This window comes from Peromyscus californicus, unplaced genomic scaffold, assembly GCF_007827085.1.
Source record: "Peromyscus californicus insignis strain IS unplaced genomic scaffold, ASM782708v3 Scaffold_21__1_contigs__length_65335640, whole genome shotgun sequence".
In the NCBI taxonomy this organism is placed as follows: domain Eukaryota; kingdom Metazoa; phylum Chordata; class Mammalia; order Rodentia; family Cricetidae; genus Peromyscus; species Peromyscus californicus.
Genome location: NW_026294514.1, coordinates 41,471,746 through 41,490,348, shown reverse-complemented (window position 1 = coordinate 41,490,348; position 18,603 = coordinate 41,471,746). Strand labels below are relative to the sequence as shown.

General features: G+C 43.9%; 1 protein-coding gene across 2 annotated transcripts in view; it reads right to left on the bottom strand.

Moving 5' to 3' along the window:
* Nucleotides 1–10,254, bottom strand: part of Arhgap28 (Rho GTPase activating protein 28) — a 174,205-nt gene extending 163,951 nt beyond the window's left edge. Inside the window, exon 1 of one of the 2 annotated variants that reach the window (XM_052750170.1) lies at nt 10,013–10,254. In XM_052750170.1, the coding sequence (XP_052606130.1) occupies nt 10,013–10,134 (122 nt within the window). In that variant the 5' untranslated portion in view covers nt 10,135–10,254. The remainder of the gene's footprint in view (nt 1–10,012) is intronic. The other variant, XM_052750171.1, reaches the window with a different exon arrangement.
* Nucleotides 10,255–18,603: the final 8,349 nt, after the last annotated feature.

Sequence of the window (18,603 nt, the reverse complement as noted above, 5' to 3'; positions counted from 1 at the left end):
CATTGTCCACACTCATCCGAACATGCCCACACACAGGCATGTACAGGCACGCACATGCGGGCACACACACATACACGGAGGCACAAACAGAATAAAATATATGCAAAAATGAAAGACTGAACCAAAGCTGGACATTTATAACATCTTCCATTTAAAGGCTGCTCTCAATGAATCAGTCATCAAACTGACACACACAAAAAAATGACATATGAATAATATGCTAATCAGTGTCACAGGACTGCAGCGACATGTTGAAGGAACGGGTTTTGGAAGGAGACAAGGAGGAGCCTGGGCTCCCATGGCCTTGCTGTGTGTGTGCGTGTGCGTGTGCGTGTGCGTGTGCGTGTGCGTGTGTGTGGTCCTCAGGGACTCCCCTTTGCCTGAGTGGCTGTGTCACAGGACTTGCATGTCAAGCTCTTAGCTCAGTGTTTGCCCCACAGTGAGCACCCAGGAAAGCGAAGACGCTGATGCGTGACTAATGGCTGAATGCTCGCTAGAGCGGCAAGTGATAGTCGTGGTGAGGAAGAACCGCTCCGATTACTATCATCAAGGAAACTTCCAGAAAACAAGTTTAGCTTTATGTCTTTAACTGCATGTGCACTCTCCTTCGCATCTATTGCTACTTAAATATAGTTTTAATCCCAACCACTAACATATGAACTTGGCCTACTCTGCAGAATTGGAACTTTTAGAGTACAGCAGTGAAGGTGAGGTAAATGTAGGGAGGACTGTCTGTCAGTTACTGTCACGATGTCCTTTGTTCATTTAAAAGGGGTCTCACTGTGTAGCCCTAACTGGTCTAGACTCGCTTTGGAGACCAGGCTGGTCTTGAACTCACAGAGATTACACAGACTCCGCCTCCAGAGTGTTGGGATTAAAAGTGTGCACCACCATGCGGGCATATTATCATTTTTTAATTTGATATTTTTCTAGCCTCTGTCAGATTTCTCACAATGGTGAAGGAAGCCTGAAATCCTAGCAATCGTGAGGACAAGGCGGGAGGATTGTGATTTTTGAGGCCAGCCTTGAAGAGGAGGAGTTGGGGGAGGAGGAAGAAGAGGAGGAAGAGGAGGAGAAGAAGCAGAACAATGGAGAAACCACGTAACTTCATCAGTGGCTTTTGTGGGAACACAGATACATTAGTGTTTGTTTGAAGACAAAGGCACCGATCAGTGTTTTCTGTGTCGATTCTCATAGATAAGCAACAAAGAACCAACTTCAAATGAACTCTTGTCCCTACACGTTACAGATGTCAAAAAGAAAAAAAAAAAATCCCGTGACTCCCCACAAAGTTCATGGCAAAGAGAAAGATTTGTCTTTCTACCTAAAAAATAATCAGCACCACAACCCAGAAGGACTAAAACAGCTTAGCTAAGTCTCACTTGCTTGACAGCTTAAGAATTCCTTCATGCTTCTTTATCTCCAGCTTGCAGCTCCTCCTTCCTGTCTTCGAGCTGTTTGTATGTAGTCACTGTCCAGTCATTGGATGGATCGGCAGAGAGCGTACAGACTTAGTTGTGCAGAGTAACATGAGACCCCAGCTGTTCCTCTAAAGGAGGCTTAGCATACACTCCCCCACCCTTGGAATAGCCTGGCACTTGACACCTGCTAGACAATTTATCTGTCACAGTCATTTACTGATGTGTGACAGGACACTCGGGGTACCCAAAGGATGCTTGAGAGCACCCCCACTCCCGTTTATTTTTTAATCAGCATACAAAGCAATGGGTTTCCTTGTGGCATTCTGGGGGATACTCCGTTTTCACTGATCCTCCGGCTCTTCTTGACCATGGCTCTCCATTTAGCTCCTACCCTGATTCATACCATGTGCATTCTACTACCCTGCCCACCTCCCTCTCCTAAAGCCACTTTAGGGGCTCACTTCTAGTTTCCTAACCTCTGCCCACACTTCCACACAAATACACACACATGGATCTGTAGATGAGAGAAAACACGTGCTGTTTGCCTTTCTGAGCCCGGGTTACCTCACTGTATGTAAGACTGTCTAGCGTCAACCATTTTTCCTGAAAACTATATAAGTTCACTTTTCTTTACAACGGGACAAAAGTCTGTTGTGGCTACGTTCCACAACGTGTTCAGTATCCGTTCATCAGTTGATGGACAGATAGGTGGGGTCCATGTCCTTGCTATTGGGATAAGAACAGTGATAAGCTCAGATATGGATGTGTCTCCGTGGCAGGATACGGAGTCCTTTCGGTTCGTGCCCAGGAGCAACACAGATGCATCATAGGGTAGTTCTACTTTTGCCAGGTGGCTGAGCTATTTACACTCCCTCCAACAGGGGATGCTCCTCCCACTATCTGTCAGCAATTGTTTTCTTGACCACAGCCATCTGAATGGGCGGCAGATGGAATCTCAAAGTGGTTTTAATTTGCATTTCCATGATAGCTAAGGATCTTAAGCACGCCTTAAAATAGCTATTGGCCATTGGTGTTTCTTTTACTGAGGACCTGTCTATGAGCTCATTGGCCCATTTGTTGATGGCGAGTTTGGGAGTTTAATTTTTGCTGTTCTTTATGTAGTCTAGATATTAACCCCTGCCTGGAGTATAGCTGGCAAAGGTTTGCTCCCATTTTGCAGGCTGTCTGTTCACGCTGCTGATAGTTCCTTCTCATATGTGGAAGCTTTTAAATGGCATGTAATACACTTATCAATTTTTATGGCCATTTTTTGTGCTGCTGGTGGGTCTTGCTTAAATTATACCCTAAAGTGTTTCCTCTCTGTTTTCCTGTAACAAGTTCAGTGGTCCTTGTTTACATTAAGGTTTTTAATCTTGTCTTGAGTAGATTTTTGTGCAGGATGAGTGAGAGATGTAGATCTAATTTTACTCTTCAGCATGTGGGAAAATTAACAACAATAACTAATACTTTAAGCCTGGTGTGGTGGTCCATGCCTGTAATTCTAGCACTTGGCAAAGATCACAAGTTCCAAACCAGTCTGGGCTACACAGGGAGCTGCAGAACAAGGCACTGTCTTAAAGAATAATAATTATTAACATGATCATTATTGAAATTATAGAAATAAAACAATATACCAATATGGGTCACTTACTCTTTGGTAACTTATACATCTTAATAGGTGCTCACTAAAGTGTTGCATCAACTCATACAACATTTATTCACTTATTTGTTTTTACATTTTATTTTATTTAGTGTGTATGCACGCGTATGTGTGTGTGTATGTGCACATGTATACATTCATGTCCCACTGCATGCATATAGAGGTCAGAGGTCAACTTTGAGGAGCCTTTTCTCTCCTTCTACCATGAGGCTCCTGGGGATTGAATTCAGGTCATCAGGCTTGGCAGCAAGCACCTTTACCCTCTGGGCTACCTCTGTGGTCCTCATGCTATATTTTTTTTTGGAACAATCAAGAAAAGTTTCATTTCTACACTGATTAGAGAAGTGGTTGACTTTGTATTTCCATATAAAGAGATTTAAAAACAGTACAAAGTCAACTACTTAAAGTCCCCAAATTTCCTTCAAAGAAATATTCTATTCACATCTTTTGCTTTGGTACAGAACATTTTCCTTTTTTTCTCAGCTGGAGCTGATATCTAGAGACCATTCAGTTGAGGAATAAGAATGTGGCAATTACTCCAAAAGTAACATCGTTTGGTTTGATGGTGGAGTGTAAAGAAATTTGATTATATTCAAATTGGGATGTTTACGTGGGTTAAAATACATAAGCAGGGTACCCTCCTCGGACCTGTTGAAGTCCAGGCTCACTCCTTTCCTGGACAGGGTCATGCAATTTTCCAGCCCCTAGGAGCCTGTAGGGCAGGGCCATGGGAATGCCCTATGGTGGCCTAATTGGGATTTTATCCAAAATGTTAATAAAATAAGTGAGTTTTAAAAAGATATACATATGCGGACACTCAGTTAATACCCTAGGAGAGCTTAGATGTCAAGACACTGCTAAGAAATAAAGAAGAAGATCTAATCACGGAACATTTAATCTAGCAACTTTCTGACTTTTTTCTTTCTCTTAAAGCTTCAATAAAATTCCTCTTCCAGCCGGGCGGTGGTGGCGCACGCCTTTAATCCCAGCACTCGGGAGGCAGAGCCAGGCGGATCTCTGTGAGTTGGAGGCCAGCCTGGGCTACCAAGTGAGTCCCAGGAAAGGCGCAAAGCTACACAGAGAAACCCTGTCTCGAAAAACCAAAAAAAAAAAAAAAAAAAAAAAAAAAAAAAAAAAAAAAAAAAAAAAAAAAAAAATTCCTCTTCCAAAAAAAAATAAAGGAACTTTAAAAATTAGAAAATTTACCTTCATGGTTTTCATGAAGTCAAGCCAGGCAAAACTAAATCATGTTATCACATGGCCACTGATGTCTCCTCACACTGGATTCACTTTGTAGACTTGATAGACATAAAAATAATAAAGTTAGAAAGGGTGATGAATAGATAATTTCATGGTACATAAATTAAGTCAAACTGAGATGAAATGAGAGAAAAATCACCATCAGAACACCACAGTAATAAACTTTGCTGCCATGATCCATAGACAGAGGCTAAAATCAGTACAGGATAGTTGGGGAAGAAAAGATGTTTGCATAAAGTATTTCCAGAAGGACAATAATTAATGGCAAAGGGGGAAATGGTGACTCTGTGGTATAGGAAGCTAGCAACGAGCCAGGCAGCGGTGGTGCATGCCTTTAATCCCAGAACTCGGGAGGCAGAGCCAGGCGGACCTCTGTGAGTTTGAGGCCAGCCTGGTCTACAGAGTGAGTTCCAGGACAGGCACCAAAGCTACATAGAGAAACCCTATCTCGAAAAAAAACAAAAAACAAAACAAAACAAAAAGCTAGCAACTCCACCTTAGCCAGGTGACCAACGTTAACATCACTACAACAACCTAGTGTCTTGGACCTGACAAGATGGCCTGTCCTCACTTTCACAGAATTTTCTCATACTCTCACTGACTTCATAAGAACACACTGGACTAATTAATTTAAGTGACTTCCTATAAAATCACCAACAAGTTCTCAACAAGTGCCAGAGTCATAAAAGACAGATTAATCACAACAGAGAAGCCTCGGGGGACATGCTTAGTTTCACCATGGGATCTTGGGTTCAACTACATAACTGGAAAATTAACTATAGCAAGAAAATCAGTGAAATAAAAATATAGCCTGTAGTTTTGTAGTTTAGTTAACTGCAGTATGCCATGGTTAATTTATTTAGTTTTGACCACTGCCATGCTGGTTTTGCAACACATAAACATTTAAGGAATCTGGGTGAAGGTTATTGTTGCAAATTTTCTGTAAATGCAACTGTACAACCTGAAAATTAAAAGTTAAGAGGACAAAGGTGCTTCTAGGCCACTCTAAACTTCCTGTGTGTTTGTGCTTACATTAATGGTCAGGGAGAACTGAGCAGGTTAAAAATGGATAGACCAACTGGCCAAATGTTTAGCCAAATGATAGGATCAAAGGAAATACACCAGATGTTTGGCAACCGTTCTACATATGGAGGCACCTCCGCTCAGCAGGGAGTTCATAAAGGAAACCAGAGACATCAGCTCTGCTTTCAACCACACCATAAAAATGGCCTATAAATACCCATCCTCATCCAAGAATTCCATTTTCATTACTATTTCTGAACCTCCTAGAACAAGAAGCCCACCATCCCCTGGAATTTGGTGTCCTTTGTACATGCACAAGCTCACATGGACCTACACAAATGTTTAATTTTAGCAAATGTTGACCTGTTGAAATACCTATCTTTTAAACTAATTCCAAACCAGAAAAGTATCCCCAAAACAGATCAACACTAAAAGTTGCTGTTTAGTTTTGCTCAAAATATTTACTTCCTCATCATCATCAAATCTGTTTTATCAAAGTGTTCTCATTATAAATAAAAGTGTCTGTGATATTAAGATCCAACAAGACTTCACCAAATGGGGACAGGGCTGCAGAGACCCCATGGGTAACCCTGGATGGTGGCTCTGTTTGTTTTTTAGAAAGAGCTGTTTTATTTATTTCTCTATTTTTTTTTTGTCATTTCTCAGGAAGTTTATTGTACAACTAGAAATAATCATGGTCATTTTATATCAGGCCCTCCCCTCAAATGTCTACATCATTATTTCATATAACCAAGGAAATGCCTAAAAACAAAACAAAAAAACAAATCAAAAACAAAAAAAAAAAACAAAAACAGGGCAATGAGCACCATCTTTGGCTAATTCTCACTTTATAAGTGGAAGTATTTTGGATGTTTATCAACATTCCCCTGCTTCTGAGTATAAGTTTGACCTTTCTAAAAAGCATGATTCTGAAGATAATTTCAACAATTTATTTTCATAGATCAGAACATTTACAGAATCTCATCTATTAGCCCAATAAAACAAACTGATATTTAATGCTACAGGCATATAAACATGACTCCTGAGAAGTCAGAGCAAAGAAAGACTGTATAGTCTTTTAAGTCAATTCCTAAGAAAATCTTAAAAGACAAAAGTTGCATGAGAAAATTATTGTTAAGAATTAACAACCAGCCTGGTGGAGGCGGCAGCGGCCGGCAATCCCAGCACTTGGGAGGCAGAGGCAGGTGGATCTCTGTGAGTTCAAGGCCAGCCTGGGCTACAGAGTGAGTTCCAGGAAAGGCGCAAAGCTACAAAGAGAAACCCTGTCTCGAAAAACCGAAAAACCAAAAAAAATTAATTAGAAAAAAAAAGAATTAACAACAAAGACTACCCACACTCTGCTCTATTATAAAGTGGAGAAACATAATGACAGAGATCATAGAAAACAAAAGGGAATTCTAAAAGAAACACAGAAGGGCTCAGAAGGAAATACAGTGGTATTTTAAGTGCCCCAACTCCACAGGCAAATTCCAAGAAGGAAGAGCATGCTTTATTTACCAGTATACTGTTTACTCTCCATGTACTGACTTCTTAGAAAGAAATAGACAAAGGATGATCCATATATTAAATATCATAATATTGCTTATCTACATTAAATGATTTTTTTTAATTGAAACCTGGAGAAGACGTATTGCCAACCAACCCCAGTGGATAGTCTTTTAGGTACCCAGTGCATTGATTTCTGAGATACGAGATTGTTCCATTCATTACATCCCATGTTTAGTTGTAATCCATCAATCAAACAAGGCAAGAACAAGACATTGCCTGAATTCTTCCAAATTCTGAGATGGGAGCTGTAAAATTCAGATATTTAAATGGATCCCATATATTTGAATGGTAGTTGATGTTTTAGATGAGCTTATTTTGACTTGTTTAGTTGCCCACTAATCAGGAGCCACTAACAGGGAACCACCTACCAAGAATGTCTACTGCCCATCAAGGACATCATCAACATTTATGACATCTCTTTGGAGTTGTTCAATGCCATAAGTTGTTCAACTAGTCTACTCAGAAGAGGGTCACAGGCAAGGTCTGGCAATCCTACCCCAAGACTGACAGGCACATTTTCCTGGTTATTTACTCTAACAAAACTACATAAGAAAACAGCAGGCCCCAGAGGAATCTAGGTGATGACTTCAATGAGACTGCAGCAGAAAGAGTGTGGCAAACAAGGGCCCCAAGGCCAGCACAAGGAGCAGCCATTACTATTCCTCAGCCTCAGACAGTTTTGACAGGCAGCAGAGTGGACCCCAGGTCCTAGGCCCTGCCTTCTTAACCAGAAGTTGGAAATCCGGTTATGTGAAACTTCCTATACCAGAAATTGTATCACTTCTTTCCTTCCAAAAGTTCTATTGTCTCATCCTTTCGCTAAAAATTCCATTGGTCTGCCCACATTCTTGTGGCAGGAAGAACATCCCATTTATCTTTGTGTTTCCAATGCTTGACATGTTACTAACACATAGTTTGTGCCAACAGGCTGAGTTTGGCTCTTTAAAATCCTGCCATTTTTATCTTGGCCCTGTTATAGTCTTAGTCAGAATCCATTAACATCCTCAAGAAATATTTATTTGGCTACTACAATATACCAGATACTTCTTTGTTATTTGAATACAATGGTGGGGGAAATAAACAAAACATAGAGATAGTGAATATATTATATTATATAGACCCCAAATTCAAAACCAGATAAACTAGGTGTAGTAGAGGCCTGAGGAGGAAGGAGGAAAGATTAGCTTTGATTTCCACCTATGCTAGCAAGAGCTAAAAAATGATCCTTGGGAAGCCAGAGCCCACGGTCACCTACCCAGACGGCTCACTACTCTACAAGTAGGCTCCAAATACATAAGCGATTTTAGGAAAGTGTGTTTCTGAGAAAGTGCTTTCTTCCAAAGTAGAACAATACCATCTTGCTTCTTGGCTTGAAAGGAAGTATTGATCATTAGCTAGTAAGTCAAAGGTTAATGACTGGGTCTGATCATTTCTGTTATCAGACACATGATTAATGATGTAGTATCCTCCGGCTCCCGGTAAACACAGGAACCTCTATTTCCAATGCTTTTACTGAGGACCAGGGAGTTAAGTTATTCTCCCAGGATTCTGCTGTTCGAAGGCTGGAAGGATGTGGGAATGCACACCTCCATTCCCTGCCTCAGAGGAGTGAAAAACAGAGAGTCCTATAGAGTGCCAGGCAACCACCAAAATTACAGAGTTGGACCTGATTGGTTTATGGTAAGAGATGGACTGGCCCACTCTCAGGCATTATCATTCCACCAGACCACATGCTGGGCTAATAAGACATCTCCCTCCAATTCCCTTTCAGCGACCTGGCTGGTGCCCACAGACAGCTGCTAAGGCTTATAACAGACAGTGACACCCAAGCCGTTTAAGAATGTACAAAATCGGCCCTTGCTTTGCATCAAATCACGTCTACTTAGTCACTCCTAGTGTAAGCCATAATGGTCAAAGACGGTGTTTTGTTTTTAAAGAATTGCACACTAACACAGAGGAGAGTTTGTATCTGCAAGCAGCCTTTAAACGATGTGCATGACTCCTACTGCCGGAGCAAACTGGTCCATTTCTCACCGTCTATATAAAAATGAGATTTGACTCAACATGCTCTCTTTGGAAGAAACAATCATTTCTTTGTTCGCCAAGCCCAGTGTCGTCCCTAAACCAGTGTGGTTGGTTCATCCCGTGGATACCTTCCAAAGCATGTTCTGTAATCACAAATCAATTAAATTGGGAAACAGAAGTAATTATAATCCCATAAAGGGAAAGGTGTGAGGGGAAACAAGTAACTGAAAAACAACAGTGATATAAAATGCCACAAGGAGAGGAAACCAAAGTGTAGGCTTCAAAATAAATAAAGCATCCCTCGATGTCTTCATAGCGGATGGGCAACACTTAAGCAAATGAACTTCCCCTAAATATGCCAGAGAGCAGACAGACCATCTCACATTCGGAATATTTCTGTGCACTCGCCTTCGGTGTCGTTAGTGGGGCTCCAACTGACCTTGATCCACCGTGGAACAGATGGACACTGTCAGAGCAATGTAATACAGACCCCTGGTTTATTAAATGCACGTGTTGAGGGGGTTATACACTTCTTCCCACCCAAAGAAATACACAGGAATTGAATTTGCTGCATAGAATCGACACGGGCAGTAATGGAATAATGATACCACTCTATTTACACAATTGAGAGAGTATTTACGCTAGAAGTCAATTTGTTACGTCAGAGGAAGTTTCCTTTCGAGAGAAACTTTAGCTCCAAATAGTTCATCTGAGTGTTTGAGAGAACTTTTTTTTTTCTTTTCCTCTGGCTTGTGTTTGGTTTTTAATAATATTTTAAAATTGCTCCAGTACCTGGTGAGAGCCTTCCACAGCAAGGATGAGTGTGTCCAACTCATCATAAAGTTTTAGCAGGTCCCCCCGCTCCGCTAGCCTCAGCCAGCCACACACAGACTTTTTGCCCACGCTATTTCTCATTACCCGTCAGGACCATACGAACAGCAGCAGGCTCAGTTCATCAACTCCACAAAAACTTGCCAAAGCGCTGCCGCCCCCTCCCCCCGCCCCGCCCGCCCGCCCGCCGGATGCTGGCGCGGCCCTCGGTGCGGCTCGGTACCTGCTGAGCGGGTGGCTGGCGGCGGTCCGGGGCGCGCAGCGCGGCTCTGCGCCCTGGGGTTGCGAGCGCGCGTGCGAGTGGTAGGCGGTCAGCACCACGCCGCCCGAGTCCTCCACCTCCATCCTCAGCGGCGCATGTCCCCGCGCCGACCCAGAACAAAGAGCCGGACCAGCGTGGACCAGCTCCGGGAGCGGGTCAGCGGCCCAGAGCGTCCGGCGCCCCACGGCTCGACCGCTAGGGCCGCCCCGCCCGCCCGCCCGCCCGCGGACCACGCCCACACAGTACAAGGGACTGATTAGCATACACTGGGGGCCACGCCCACAGAGTACAGTGAATAGATTAGCATACATTTGAGGGCCACGCCCACACAGTACAAGGGACTGATTAGCATACAGTGAAGGCCCCACCCACAGAGTACCCTGAACATCCCCGCCCATGGATCCCTGCTTCTAGGAAACTGGAAACCTGCTTGCCTGGAGCTTGTGGCTCCCGCCAGCTGCTCTAGTAAAGTTTGTGTTTTTCTTCCTTTGTTTCTCTTTTCCTCTTCTCAGCCTCCTCCTCGCCCCCTTCCTACGGGAGGCTTATCCCACGGCTAGGAACATTTCCTGCCTGGCAGTCAGAAGTGAGACAGAAACCATGCCTTAGGCAAGAGGGGAGAGGCTAGGTCTGGAATAGGTGCTCTGAGGAAGAAAGGGAGAAAAATGTGACGCTCTCATTTAAGCATCCGAATCAAAAACTGAAGAATTGGGTTGCACTGCTGTTTGCTAGTCAAGTTACAACAAACTTGATTTTCCTTCTGCCCAGGCAATCCCTCGGTAAGCGCGAGACAGCACTTCCTTCCTATACCCTCAAGACTGCAGCAGCCAGACCCTTACCTCATTCTTAACATCCCTTTCCTCCACCCAGGCCTGATCACACTGAAAGATACTGTTTCCAGACTGTCTGAAAGCTAGTCCTGATTGCCATGGGCTCAGTGGATGGTATTTTCAGGGGGCTTCTTAAGGGGTGGAGTATAAATACACACACACACACACACACACACACACACACACACACACACCACACACAGAGCATACCCAAAAGTGCAGTATAATCTTTCCCCTGATCATGTTTCTGTCTGGAACTCCGTTAAAAATTCTCTCCCCTGCCCCCTGTGAAACCTCTTAGTGACCATCAATCAAAGCCCTCTTCCCACCCCCTGCTCCCTACCCCACCCCCCCAAACCCCCCTTCCCCCACCACTTTCTAGAAATTGCTCTTGCTTTTGTTACAGGAATAATTTCATTCTGCCCTGTAATTACGCCAGTCTGCCCAGACCATGCCCTGTGCGCTTCTTTGCTCCAGCATCCACTTGAGTAATTGCTAATGGGTCGTGGTCACCACCCCCCACCCCCACTCCCCCAGAGCACAGATGGAACCAGGAAACTCTTCTCAGGATGAAACACCAAGGAGCTAGAAAGCTCTGAGGGGAAAGTCCAGTGCTAACTCAAGATCAAATTACTATTTTCCAGCAAGTTGGTGCTTTCTACTAAACAGCAGGCTTCTGGAAGGTCTGGTGTCATTCTTTGCTTTTATAGCCCAGAGCCCCTCCTGTTTTGCATGGCAGAAGATGTGCTGGATAGTTTTATGTCAGTCAACTTGACACAAGTTAAAGTCATCTGAGAGGAGGGGAGTCTCAATTAAGAAAATGCCTTCATTAGAAGGGGCTGTAGGCAAGCCTGAGGGCATTTTCTTAATCAGTGATTGATGGGGAAGCCCAGCCCATCGTGGGTGATTCCATACCCTGGGCTACTGGTCCTGGGTTCTATAGGAAAACAGGCTGAGCAGGCCTTGTTTAGAAAGCCAGTGAGCAGCACCCCACCGTGGCCTCTGCATCAGCTCCTGCCTCCAGGATCCTGCTCTGTTTGAGTTCCTGCCCTCACTGCCTTTGATGATGAACTGTTTCACGGAACTGTGAGTGAAATAAGCTCTGTCTTTCCAACTTGCTCTTGATCATGATATTTCATCACAGCAGTAGTAACCCTAACTAAGACAGACGGCTTAGTGGATGAATGAATGGGTTGATTATGAGGGCACTGGTGAAGGAAACAGCATTCTCTGGGTAGTAGTTCTTATCTTTCCGTCCAGCCAAGAAACTTTTGTAAGTGACTCACGGGACTTCATAGCACCCAAACAACAAACAAAAACAAGTTGTGTATGTGGTGCCATTTTCCAAATGTTTGTGTGTGTGACTGACTCGATTAAATAGAACTCTGGTCAGCATTGTTGGGTTTTCAGGTTTCAGAAAGAAGTTAGACTGCATATATTGCATAGCAAAATATGTTATTCAAGCTACTTCCATTAGCCCTTCAGATTGGCTGACCTGATGTTACTTAGAGTCTCTGTATCTAGGGGCTAGAGCACCATGGGATTAGGACATCTGTAAACCAGAAGAGAAACCACCAGGAAATCTAGAGGGATGGGAAGAGGTTGTGCCCCAGTCCTCAGGCTTATCTACTGTGGGTGGGAGGACTATCCTTCCACCTGAAGCCATGATCCTGGTGATAGCCATTCCTTGGCTGCTGTCTCCAGTGTCTGGCAACTACTCCCTACTTGGTAAGCAGATCCGGGGTGGTGATGGCTCAGTATGCTTGAATCGTGCCATACTTTTTCCTTTACTCCTGACACGACTTTATAGACAGTCCCTCTTTCCCTAAGATAGTCTTCATCACCTGAGCGGCCTGTTCCTTCTCCTTCTATCAAGACACTGAGTGATATACATTCAGCCTGCCCTGTAAGCAAGGCAGTCTCCCATGAGCAAAATGGCTAATGTCGCTATAGTGGTATAATTGTGCTTACCAGGAAAGACCAAAAAAAAAATTGTCCCTGAAATTGTTTTGCCTGTAAATAATTTCCAGGTTTAGCAATCAAATACACCATGAAAAAACTTTGGGGAATGAGGTATAGCTCCATGGTGGGACACTTGCCTGACATGCTCACTACCCGGGCTTTGATACTGACAGATCTTCAGGACTGAATGAAAAGAAGCAGCAGAGACAGGGACTGAAGACAGGAGACTTTTGGGCTTGGAGTCTTTGGGTTTCAGAATATCCATCTGGCATCATGATCTAATAGAATCTATTAGCATCTTGACATCTCCAGATGTCAAGTGAACCACTGGCTAGGGATGACAGTGCAAGGCAGTGACAGCCGGCTGGATGGTAGAGCAAGGAGACAAGAGGAACTTCCGGGAAGATACAGTTACCTAGACAGTGGACTACAGGCATTGGCTCTGAAATAACACTTTCTGTAAATTGGAATAAGGGCAAAGAGAAGCAAGTTTGAGTTTCCTGTGAAAAACACTGGGCTGAGAATCGGGAGACACAGGTGTCACACCAGCCTAACACCAGCAGAGCATGGAACCCTGAGCAGGATGCTAGAGCCACTTCTGCACATGTGAAAGAAAGGCACATACCACGTGCCAGGTTCTGTCCTAGATGTCAACACATCAGCCCACATCAGATACCTTCCGAGGATGAAATAAATACCACTGTTCACAGCACCAAGTTACAGCTGAACTACAGCTGTTTGCCTGAGAATACCAGGCCAGGATGGGGCAGGCTGGAACTCATACCAGGCTGTCTGCAGCCTGAAACCAGGTTCTTAAGTGTTACACAGTAGGTTTCCTAAGATGTAAAATGTATTCTTCTTTAGTTAATGTAATAAAATGAGTAGGACTTGATTTATGTTTCTTCACGCAACTTTTCATAAACCTATTTAGTATGTTAAAGGTTGAATGCCACCAGTATAAAAAAAATAAATGAAGTGGTAATTATATGTATTTTCCGTGCATAATGCTTTTTTAGATGTGTATGTAATTTATTCTCATCTGCTCTTAGAATTTGTTGAAGACTAACTCAGTCTTGTAGATCTGTCTGTAGGTGGGCATGATAGGGCATCAGAGAGCAATAGAATTTGGGGGCTATGAGTGTAGCAAGACTTAGCTTTCTCAATGAACAGAAGAGGGAGAATGGTCTAAAAGGCTGGAAAGCTGAGTCTGGGTCTGGATTATAGATTTGCCACTTACTGAATATACTATTCTAATTTCCTAATTAGAAATGACCAAATATCCTCCCAGGATTGGTGGGAAAGCCAAGAGCCTATCTTTAAAACATCTATCACACTGGTAAACATAATCTGTGCTGGCTAGTCTTTCATTAAAGTCCACTTGAGATAACAAGCTAGAATTATCTGAAAGGAGAGAACCTCCATTGAGAAAATGCCTCCATAAGATCCAAAGGTAAGCCTTTTTTTTTTTTTTTCTTAATGATTGACAAGGGAGGGTTCCATCCCTGGGTGGTGTTCCTGGGTTCTATGAGAAAGCAGGCTAAGCCGGGCAGTGGCGGCACACACCTTTAATCCCAGCACTCTGGAGGCAGAGCCAGGTGGATCTCTGTGAGTTCGAGGCCAGCCTGGTCTACAGAGCGAGATCCAGGACAGGCACCAAAACTACATAGAGAAATCCTGTCTTGAAAAAAATAAACAAAAACAAGAAAGAAAGAAAGAAAGAAAGAAAGAAAGAAAGAAGGAAGGAAGGAAGGAAGGAAGGAAGGAAGGAAGGAAGGAAGAAAGAAAGAAAGAAAGAAAGAAAGAAAGAAAGAAAGAAAGAAAGAAAGAAAGAAAGAAAGAAAGAAAGAAAGAAGGCTGAAAGGCTGAGCAAACCAGGGGAAAGCGGAAAGCAACACCCTCTATGGCCTCCAAGTCAGCTCCTGACTCCAGGTTTCTACCCTGTTTGAGTTCTTGTTCTGACTTCCTGCAATAAGGAACAGGGATGTGGAAGTGTAAGCCAAATAAGCCCTTTCCTCCCTGACTTGCTTTTTGGCCACAGTGTTTCACCGCAGCAACAGAAACCCTAACTGAGACAACACCACACACGCTTGATGAGTGTTGGCTCCCTTCTCTCCTTTTCATTATTCCGGTCACCCGGCCTCCCTTTCAGCCTTTCCAGAAATATCCTTGTAGTTCAATCCTCAGGGGTAAACAACCCAGATTTAGAGATTCCTGGGACATTTCGAAACCTCTACTAAGAGACGAAACTAGTGGAAAAGTCCCACTGGACACCAGGGCGCCCCAGCTCTGAGGCTCCTGAAGTATGGAGATAACCCAGCTTACCCAATCCTATCAGGAAATGCAAGAAAACAGGACATTGATGGAAAACCTTCGTGTGGACAAAAGAAACGTGCCCCTCGTGGCCCCACTGCTTATCTGGCCCGAGTGCTGCTTGGATAATCATGGAGTGCCAGGACTGGGAAACAGCTGCAGCTGTTGGGGGGGACCCCACAGCCACAGGCTGAACTCTCTCAGCAAGAGGGCTGGAGGCCACTGGGTCTTCCACCCTGATCTACAGGAAATAAAGGCACAGTTGTAAAGCAGCAAGAGGATCCTGACAACGGTGCTCCCTTCACCTCACTGTGCCCCCAAATCCTCTGGAAACAATGAAAAATTGAAAAGAATGAGCCCACAATTAACTTTAGATGGAGAAGAAATGCTTTAAAAAATAAAGCAAGTTTTTTTTGTTTACTTGGTTTTTTGTTGTTGTTGTTGTTGTTTCTTTTGAGACAGTATCTCATATATCCTAGGTTGGCTTTTTTTGAGCTTTCTAGTGTAGCAAAGTACACCTTGAACTTCTGATCCATCTGACGCCACCTCCAGAGTGCCAGGATCACAGGCGTGTAGCAGCATGCTCAGTCCTGTGGTGCTGGGGAGTGGGGGTGTCAAATCCAGGGCTTCAAGGATGCTTAGCAAGCACTCTGCCATCTAAGCTACATCCCCAGCCCCAAACAAGGATTTCTTAAAGTGTCTGGAAAGCTGTTGTGGAAATTCTTCATCTTCTGTTCGGCTAATGACTCTTAAACGGCTCCTCTTAAATACTTTTTAACATTTATCGGGACACTACTCAAATCATCCAAATTTGTTTTCCGAATGTTCTCACAATGACACAGAATTCTCACCCCACTCTGACTTTCCTTCTTGCTTCCCCAGCATCTCTCTTTCAAAGAGAAATTGGAGCTATTTTTCTTCATTAACCATCCTGGGCTCTCTGATCAATCTGGTAATTGGGTTAAGCAGATTATATCACCATGAGAGGCAGTCAGCCAGGTCACAACGAGTTATTTATGTGATGGACACAACTGAGTCACATAAGAGACTTCTGCAAATAAATTGAATCATTATTGATTGGAAATAAATCACTGCTAATAGACCCAGGCAGGGACGGGGGAGGGAATATCTGCCAGCCACAGGCCTGGCTGGAGACATAGCTCATCTAAGAACATACTTCCTGAGGCTGGGGAAACGGTGCAGTTAGATAAAGGGGTGGCCACAAAAGCATGCAGAGTTTGGATTGCCAGTATTCATGTAACAAGCTAGGTGTGGTGGCACATATCCTTAATCCACATTTTGGGGAGACAGAGGCAGGAAGATCCCTGGAGATTAGTGGCCAGTTAACTTCTCTGAATTGATGAGCTCCAGGTTAGTGAGAGACTCTGTCTCAAAACAAAGTCAAGAGCAATCGATGATACCTGGCACTGACCTCTGGCCTCTGCATATATGTACACACACATGCATGTTCACCCCCTGCTCCAACACACACATCCTTCTCCAGGGGAGGAGGCAAAACACCCAAACACATAAAAAATAAAATTAAACCTTTAAGAAATCATCTTCAAAGATGAATGACAGTTGGCGAATTGCCAAGTAGACATGGGCAGCTGGGAACGTTAGAAGAAAGGTACTGTAGCAGGGGTGGGGGGAAGAAGTCCCAAAGAAGATCCAAGATGGCAGTTTTGCTAGGCAAAGTGGGGAACAGAGAATACTGGAAACTAAGCTAAGAAAACAGGCAATTTCTGAGCCTGGGTGGATCTGAGTGCATTGGAAGTGTTTTAAACTGTCCCAAGTTCAGATAGAAAATCTTGAACCTTTTGCCCAAGCTGGGCAAACCTAGAATCTACATCACATTTGATTGACACCCCTGGAGTTTGCACTATGCTGTCCTTACTCCTCTGATGCCCACCCTCCTTCAGAGAAGAGTGCATGCTGGGAAAGAAGAATGTCTGCTCTAAGTGTCCAGAATCTGAGTGGCAAACCATCCTGAAAGAAAGACCACCAGAGCAGCCACCAGACATTGCTTTAGCTTACAGATTCCCCCAGAGGTCTAGAGTTAAAGGACATCGCCAGTCCCTCTCTCTGTTGCTAGCCCATTGGGACAGATCAGTTGCCTGCTTGCTTAGCAGTAACCCGGGATTGACAGACATCCTGACCGGGATGAGAAAGTGATGAGATGTGGACAGAGGAGCTGGAGAGGGAGGAACTAGACAGGGAGTGGCATGGGGACAGATGGAGCACCCAGGTTGACCAGCAGGGAGGAGAGGTTCATTAGGAGAGTTCCTGGGTTGCAGCCACAGAAACCCGGCTAATTAAGATGGGAAAGAATGCTTCAGAAATACCCAGGAACTAGCCGAGATTTGACAGCACATGCTGAAGAAAAAGCAGGAAAAAGAACACAATGACAGAATGCAATCTTGCTGACTGCTCCTTACAAAATTCGTGCATTTTCATTTTCCCTGCCTTCTTCTCCTCGGGATCCAGGGAATAAAAACGTTGCGTCACGTTGACTGTGCTTAAAACCACATGCTTATCCTCTACTTGGCGGTCACTGGATGTTAAGAAATGAGGTCTTTACAGACCATTTTTCTTGTTGTATGGGTAAGGTGGACCCAAGAGCACACAGGTGATGAGGGACATTCGGGTACCAGGACTGGCTGCCATAGATCTGATGTTTACTGGAGCAGGATTTGGTGACACCTTGGGGAGTCAGGATCCACTTAGCAGCACTGGCCCACAGGCCCATTCAGGACATGGCAGGTCATAGTTTCTAGGGTCTGGGAAGGAAATGGTGTTGCAGGAAGTGAATGAAAGAGTGATACTTGGAGAAAGGAGCCCCTGGCCCACTGGGAAGTTTTGTCTAAATGTAGCCTGGAGTAATAAGCATGCTGTTTCCTGAAAGTGTCTATAGATCAAGTGGACCTGGAATTTTAAAATGAGCAGAGGAGGGTTCCAGTCTAGACTGGCTAACTCAGGCCTCAATCCAGGCACAGGTTGCACCATGCAATAATACTTACATGTCAGGAATGGAGTCTCTCGGTTGTGGAGAGTTGAAAGTGAAATTTGAAAGCATGTTTCTCCGAGGGATGGTTGAGAATGTGCCAGAAGGAATGTAGGCTCAGATCAGGGCAGACAGAAGGGTGAGTGCTGCTTCTTTTCCAAGTGCTTTGTGACATGATTTCTTTTTTCTTTCTGTAATACAGGACAATAGTATTTATCTCATACCTTATGTATAATGCTCAACAAAATTTTCCTTTTCACTACAGTTATACATCCAAGAAGTTATTCTTGTGACTCTGAACTTGTTAGGAATACCTAAAAGAGGTTCCAGGGCAATTTAATAAGCCCCAAACACCATGAGTCTGACACTTAGGAGGTTTCAGTGTACTCCAAAGACTAAATATTTCCACTGTGGAATGTGTTAACAGAAGCCGTGTTCTGAAATAGAGC